The sequence below is a fragment of the Helianthus annuus genome, chromosome 1 (genome assembly GCF_002127325.2).
Source record: "Helianthus annuus cultivar XRQ/B chromosome 1, HanXRQr2.0-SUNRISE, whole genome shotgun sequence".
NCBI classification, from domain to species: Eukaryota; Viridiplantae; Streptophyta; class Magnoliopsida; order Asterales; family Asteraceae; genus Helianthus; species Helianthus annuus.
In genome coordinates, this window is record NC_035433.2 from 58,113,346 (window position 1) to 58,121,751 (window position 8,406).

At 37.3% G+C, this 8,406-nt stretch overlaps 1 protein-coding gene across 1 annotated transcript; it reads right to left on the minus strand.

The window, feature by feature from the left end:
* Window positions 1-6,072: 6,072 nt before the first annotated feature.
* On the minus strand, window positions 6,073-6,474 carry LOC110893335 (protein FAM98B-like). The gene has a single exon (XM_022140465.1). It carries the CDS (start codon window positions 6,472-6,474, stop codon window positions 6,073-6,075), a length of 402 nt encoding a protein of 133 aa, XP_021996157.1.
* Between the last annotated feature and the right edge of the window lie 1,932 nt (window positions 6,475-8,406).

Here is an 8,406-nt window from a genome sequence, read left to right on the forward strand (position 1 = left end):
TCTTCATAAAGCAGCGGACTGTTACTGGAGTGTTGGGGGGGTGCTGAAGTGGAAACCCCCACGCACGGACATCCGTGCACCTCTTCTTCGCCTCGGTGGTTCTGGAGGCAGTTGTTGTTCTAGCGATGGCGGTGGCGGCGTCGTGACCGCCTGAAAATGTGGGTCCTCAGAAGGGACCTGCTGGTGTGGTGGTAAGTTGCGGTGAGGGGGAGTATACTACCACTTGTACGTAGCCCTCTATCAACAAAAATGTTAGGGCCCCTGTAAGGCAAACCATGAAAGGATGATCCGCTAGAAATCTCAATGGGATGCGTCGGTGTCCCAAATGGTGGCATTTCTGGATCTGGATCATCGTCCACATCCATGTCCTGCATCTCAGGATAATGATCAGTTGGTTCCAAAGGGTTTTGACCCTCTGGTTCTTCTATCTGGTTCATCGGGTTGAACTGGCTCTGAAAGTATGGTGTCGGGTTCTGGAAGGAATGGTGTGAACCCGATCGTTGTAGTGGAATGAAAGAATGATGTGAATCATGGGGCTCCTCATCTTGATGTGGCCCGAACGAATGGTGGTAGGACGGTGAGGAACTAAGTGAGACTGAGCGTCTCGCGGGCTCCAAGTAGGTTCTCCAGTCTTCGTGAGGACTAGAGCTGAGTGTTGCTGATGGTGTACACCAGTGAGATGGTCCGGCTTCATGGTCGTTTCTAGTCAAAATTGGAGCTTTTCCTCTTCCTCATCGGCCCCTCACTCTTGGCGGCATCTTTGCTTTTGCTCTTGTCAAAACAAACAAACGAAACAAACACAAAGGAAACAATTAAGATTAGGATTAATCCTAAGTCATTTGCCTAGACTCGGAAGTCAAGGAATGTGCAAACTGTGTCATTGAGATTAAACACAAAAGGCTAGTGTTTAATTCACTCAATGTTGGCTCTGATACCAACCTGTCACACCCGATATTTCCACGTATTACCGCTGGGCCCGGTGGGGAGTATCGTGACGTAGTTGATATCATCATAGTCAAATAATCACATTTTAAATGCACAGCGGAAGTCTAAAGTAATAATACAAACCGAATTGAAAGTATAATAAAATATTACACAACGGTTGTAAGTGGATCCACAGGCGGATCTAAAACGGAAAGTAAATGTTGTTCAATAGACTTTAAGTATTAAAAGCTTGCAAGACTCTTTAATTAATACTCAGGAGTTTCCAACCCATTTCGTGTAGTACCTGCACTTAATCTTTTAGAAAAATACGTCAGTTTACACTGGTAAATACAATTAACTGACTTTTGAAAAGTGTTTATAAAAATTGGTTTGGATGCACAAGGCATAAATCTTTTATAACTTGGGACAGTTATATAAAATAATCTTGTATACAGATTTACATGTTTGTCGTCCGTTCAGGACCGGAATAGAAGAGCCGGTACAAGATTAATAGACACACCACTAGTATAAGCCCACAAGAAGTTTCCTCACGAGTGAGATACCGTTTTACATACGCAACTGTTAGGTGTATGCCTACACCCCGTGCTTAAGTCGTGGCCATTTCAAATGAATGAGCCGAGGATATCCAGGACACGGTCATATTAACCCCCAAAGGCTTTGTATCAAACAAAAACAGATTAAAACAGGTTATCTCCATGATTTAACCACTAATCGATTAAATATTCAACACCCGACCAAGCGGTAATAATTTACCGTATCCCAAGCCCATATAAGGGAAAATAAGTTAAAAGTATTTACCTGAGCTAAAATGTAATTTTATTCTCAGCCGTATATTCTAATTAGCAAGTGCAAGAAGCTTTTACTGGGCTCCTAATCTGGAACGGAGGTTTTAATAACCTATTAGATTCCTAACGGGTCTTATTTAAGTTTTAACTTAGACCGGTTAGTTTTAGTTTTAATGAAAGGTTTACGGTTCAAAACGCAAGATTAAGCAAGACCGGATTAGAATGCGTTTTAGACCCAACAAGTAGGAAGACGTGTATAAATTAGGTAAACTAAATACATTCTGGATTTTGAAGTAAAAATGATAAGGTTTGACCCGTTTCGGCTAATTTATGCAAACTAGTTACATAAACCGTACCGAACGCGTATATGCATAACGGGTAACCGAATGAGTCATGTACAAGTTCCATAAGTTGTTATGCTTAAAATATGTTGTGATATCAGTAGGATATCTTCCATTATGCCCAAAACGAATTTAAACCCAATTTAAGCCCTGAAAGGGTATTTTGGTTATTTTAAAGTTTATAAAAGAGGTTTAATAGCAAACTGGGATTCTGGTCCAAAATATTCAGTAAAAATATTTATTTTATCAAGTTATATCAGTAAGATATCATACATATGTGAGGTTTATCTTTTATGGCCAAACTATGCACCGTAGGGGCATTTTGGTCATTTCACATATGCTTTTAAGGTCGAATTTGGAAATCTGAGTTCAAGACTTATATTTACTGTTAAAGTATAAAAATTTATTTATAAAATCAGTGGGTAACAAGTCTTAGGCGTTAAATATGGTGTTAAACCACACTATGCGCCTAATTAGCGTAAAAGTCGGTATTTGACGATATTTGAGATGTTATAAAATTTTGAAGTTTTGATCAGTCTTGAATGTTAGAAATATTTTATTTAACATATGACATCAGTAGAAAAAGGTTTGGTATCAAAATGATATGTAAAACTTATTTTATTAATGAAAAGGGCATTATCGTCAATACCGAATTTACACAAGAACTCTATATTATGATCAGTATTTCCAAAAATCCCCAAAATATTATATCATAATAGTGGGTAGAAAGTTTGGTGCCAAAATTGGGTTTAAATATGATTTATGCTAAAAATGCAATTTAATTAACAAAAAGCTTTTGTTTTACGATATCTTGCATAACTTTTATTTTAGACCAGAAACTGATGTCAAATTTTTAGGACATACTTATATATCAGTAATAAAGCTTTTTGTCCTCTCACATTTTCAAAAATCTCGTTTTATTAACATAAGGGCAAAATGGTCAACTTTTAAGCATTTAACGGAAACATGTAAATGATTCAGATTTCTAAGGGACCATGTAGTATGAACTCAGAGGGTTATACTAACATATAATATGGTCATAAAGGAACCCTAAGGCATGACTTCGGGTCAGAACTGAAAGTCAAAGCAAAAGTCTACTTTTGCGACTTTCGGTTGCGAACCGAGCCTAATTCTCAGAATTGTCGGGTTGAACATGCCTAAACATGTTCTTATATTATTTACCAAGTTATTTAAGTGATAAAATGTAATTTATAGCTTCTACATTATCAGTTGTGATTTATTTTGCAAAAACTGACTCGATTGACTTTTCTTTTAAGTAGTTTGACCCGACAATTGACTGAGATAACGTGATCATTAGAAGGTGCCCTTTTAAGGGTTTAACACCATATAATTACCAACACATAGCCACTTTCAATTCGAATAATGGCTGGACCGTTAGTGATGAATCACAAAGTCAAAGCGTAATTACGATATATTTGACTTTCGGTCATTACATGAATGAAAACTTAACTACAGAGGCTAAGCACACTTACAATGGTCCTTAGCACGAAAATTTTCACTAAGAGAGCTCCCTTCTAAATCAGGATGCTCCAGAGAAGTTTGCAAGTTGCGAAAATTCAAGTGTGCAAGTTTGAAAGCCCCAAGTGAGCTCTATATATAGTGAAGGAGGGTGAACTAGGATTAATGCAGGTGTCCTCAGGTGTAATCTGATGCATACAGGTGTCTAGAGGTTTTACAATACCAGCAAATAGTCCCTAGTTTCGAATTAAGGCATGCAATGGTGAAGAAAACGCAGAACCTGCACCTGTGCATGGATTCTGCCATTTTTAAGCCGTCGCGTCGCGCGACGGCCGAGGGGAAATGGTGTGGCGCGACGCCACCCCTATGGGGACTAGTAAAACAAGTTTCAAACTTGGCAGATTTAACCCCTGTACCTTTAAAACCTCATAACTTCAATTTTTAGCACTTTTAACCCATAAAGTTTATATGTTGATGATCTTTAGAATATAACCGAACATCGTGAGGTCCGGTTTCGTTAAATGATAACCGAAAATACAAGTTTTGCCTCGTTGACGCTTTTAACCCTTTATTTACGAAAGTTAACGTATTTATCATCAAACGATATCAAAACCTCGTGGATTTTTTCGTCACTTATTCTTGGGAGTATAATTAATCGTTACAAAGCTCCGGTTTCGTTAAAAGGTCACTCAGAGGTAGTAATTTAACATGTTGACACATTTAACCCTCGCGTCTTGTAAACTTTCACTTTTTTTCAGAAACGGCTTCATACGTTTCACAATTTATTCGTTTAAGGGTATAAACATCGTGTAGGGTCGTTGAAAGGCAAAATTTTCAAATGTTGACACTTTGGATCCTTCTACACACATACTTTCTTTGTTTGTCAACTTTAGTCCCTCGAAATCAATTCATCACACGTTTAAAGTTCATGACACGTGTCTTCATTATATTGGACATGTTTTTTTTTTTTTTGCGAGGTTTTACACCCATCCCCCCTTAAATGAACAGGGTTTTGTGGCATCAAATTGTCATTTTAGTTTTTGTGATACATATTTGAAATTTTGCATCTACAAACTCCTGTTTTCTATTTGGGCATCCAATTGTAAATATGTGGTTATTTCACATCTAAGCTTAGATGTGAAACCATCCAAAACTTCTACGTAGTTTTGTTAAAAATTCTTTCCAAACTTCATATGGCTCCATCAGTTATGTCAAAATTGGTTCCCGCTCTCATTCTAAAGCTATGCCCAATCGATCTCTATCATGTTCATCTTAAAATTCATTTTCTTCTCCTAAGTCGATCTGATGTGTTGCAAGTTGAAAGCGGATATGATCTAAAAGTGGTGTAGGTTCATTTTCCCTAACCTGGCGCGATCGAAACCCGAACTCTAGGGTGGGTTCATATTTCTCCTAATCTAGCGGATAGGATTCAAAAGTGGTGCAGGTTCATTCGTATTTCTCCTAATCTAGTGATCCTATTCTCGATAGGTAGAGATTTTGTATTGGACAAACTTTGAGGAAGCTGGAGGCTTGGCAGGTTATTTTGCTTGTGATCGACTTGGGGTCCTTTTCTTTGAGGTATGAGCATATGTTTGATTATTTTATTCGGATTCTAGGGTTATGTCGAGTGTGCATAGTGCATACCTTGAAATTTGGGGATACTAAGTGGAGGTCAACCAAATATTCTACTTAATATTAAGACCATCGAACATAGATCATCCAAGCAGGGGCAGACTTTTGTTATTTCTTTACTTGCACATGTACTGCTAGGCTGTCATTTTTTTATCTTTTTGTTATAACATTCATTTGCTCCGGCTCAAGTGTTTATGTTTTTAAGAGAAAGTGTCATTTATTTTCTTAACTTTTTAAAAAGACCCGTTTGAGATAAAACATAACTTACATCCGAAAAAAAAAAACTCTAGTTGCCAAGCATCGATTCAAAGTTAAAGACTCTTCTTTGGTTGTTGCTCAATTTAGGTATTTGAAGTATAAATACTAATAATATCCGGATTGCAATCATAACTAATTTTCACTTATTGCCTTTTTATTTCCTTATTTTTGAGTATTCTATTTTCTATTTAAGATGGCTTTTGTAATTGGAACAGTCGGTTGATTTTGATTATTGAAATTTGCAAGTTGTTTGTTCTTTCATATTCTCTCCATTGTTGGCAATTTGGCACTACGATCTCCATCTTCCCTTCGAGATGGGAATAATGTAAATGATTTGAGTATGAGACTTCACTAAAAAGATTTACCTTGTTCAACAAAAAGTGAAATCAAATCTCACAAGAAACTAATATAATGATATCCAAACATCATAAGAAACTAATATAATAATATCTTTCCATAAATAAATAATGATATCCAAACATCATAAGAAACTAATATAATAATATCTTTCCATATATAACAAAGATCATGGGTGAAAACAAAAATTTCTAAGTTAATTGTTGAAAACACCTTTCTTGAAATGAAAAAAAATGTTCATCACAAAATTAACAACACCTACCACCACATAACAACTATTCCCCACCACCATTGTCGCCTCCCTCACCACCATTGCCCCCTACCGCTCCACCGTTCCCACCTTCTTTTCCACCTCCCGCACCACCGTTACCATTTTCTTTGGCACCTCCACCACCACCGTTTCCCCCTACAGCCCCACCATTGGTTTTAACCCCATTGGGTTTTTCTTTGCTGACTTCGGGCACTGGAGGGGGCTTGCGGCGGATCCATAAAGGGATCTTGTTAGCGATGTAATTCAAAGAGGCCATAGCACTCGCCCACGATACACCGGAAACAATTTCGGCAGATGCTGACTTTCCCTGGGTGACTTGAAACCTCTTCAAATCCTCAGGTTTACCGCTCAATGTCATGGTGATTATTCCGGCTTCAGCTTTTGCTTTAAGCTCCGCCACCGCCATCGCAGCGGCTTTGTCCGCCGCCGCCTATGCGGTGACTTTCTCCGCAGCGGCCTGTGCGGCTACTGCTTGGGCGGCTTTCAGCGCAGATCGGATTTCAGACATCTGGTTTTTTCTTGATGGCCATCTTTTTTGATGGTGTGCGACAATTTAGGGTTTGTTTAAGGAAACATTTTAGGGTATTAAGACTTTATAACAAGATTATGGGCCCAAGCATAGCATTTAGGCCCATTCATAAGTTTGACTTAGGTTTGATGAAAAATGCCATTTTAGTCCAAAAAGAATTTTGTGCCAGTTCCGTCCTCAACATTTTTGAAACGTGCCAACTCAGTCCAAAAAGATAACGTTCGTTAAAAAATATGTTAAAATTAAGGGTATTCTTAAAAATAAGTATGACAAATCAATTTTAAATTTACTAGAAAACAAGTCAGTTTTGAGTAGATAAGGCATTCTACCCAATGCAAGGGTGATCAAAGAGATTAAAAAACTCGTAACAACCCCGGATATAGCTCCCCAACTCACAATGCCTCGGTCTCGACCCTTTTGAGGAAACTAGGATGGTAACATCCCCATGGACTTGAGCCGGCCCTAGGCTGGGAGGGGAGGACCAGTGGCGGAGCTTGACCAAAAGTTTCGAGGGGGCATAAAGTGATGGGGCCCATATTTTTTTTCCTATCGTTATATTTCGGGTCGGGTCGGGTTGGCTATTCAATTCAAGTCGGGTCAAATAATAATAGTTCCAAAAAAACAAAGTGTATATTTACCAAACTACCCATCATTCATATGCAAAGTTTATAAATATTTAGGATATACAATTTAGGAAAAATAATCGGGGGCGATCCTATATAATTTTAAACTTTTTGGATGAAAAATCGGAACTTATACACTTTTAACCGAAACATTGGGGTGGGCGGGTGTATCCCCGAGCACCCAATATACTTCGCCAGTGGGGAGGACCACCAGCCAAGGCACATTTTATCCGGGAGCACATTTAATAAATCCTATATATACATATATGTTGAAGATAGAAAGAAGATGAAGCTGAAGTTTGAAAGTATATGAAGTTGTTATGCATTTTTGCAAAGAGAGATAGATGCAGAAAAGAAAAAAAAACTTGAGAGAAAGTAGTTAAAAAGAAAATGAGACTTTTGTACCCTTAATAAACATTATAGGGTTAAGACAACTTAAGAGTCAATAAAGTTTTCAACAATAGTGACAACACATGTTGATGAAAAGGCTGTAGAAAAGCTTCACTGCAATCCTCCCGTTTTTGTCGTTCTCATCAATTTTTGTAGGCTTTCTGTATTTTGTTTTAGAAATTTCTTTTTGTTAGGTGGCTAAAATGAATCTTTTTTAAAATGTTTTTAAAAGATATACATCTTACTATGTTAAAGTTCAGTCTTATTGCTTTAAAAGGTTTTCAAAACTTTTGACATTGGTTACATGGTTATAATTTCTAATGTTGTTAGCTTTATTAATTTTTAGAACAATATTAATTTCCATAGCATAATATATTTTTCAATTATTTTTCTTTTATGTGTACCATTTTTTTCTTAGGCACGCACTTTGTGCCTAGGCTCTGGGCGAGACCTATACTCCTTGCGTTTTTGACAACCTTGGTTATACATATATTTTTTAAATAGAAAACACATATAAACAATAAATTATATCTAAGGCTTATCGAAAACTATCAATCTCAAAATTTAAAACTTAAGCCCCTTAGGTATTAGCCTAATACTGATTTTAGTTTTAAGAAATACTAACAACAAGCAGCAAAAAAAATAAAAAAAAAAATACTTTACATTATGTGTTTCTTTAAGGCCTAAGCGACACATTTATCCGGCCTCGGACAGGGCACCTAAATTCTCAGGATCGGCCATGGACCTACAAAAAGTTTATGTCTCAAGTGAAGTCATCCGATGCCAATCCTCGCAT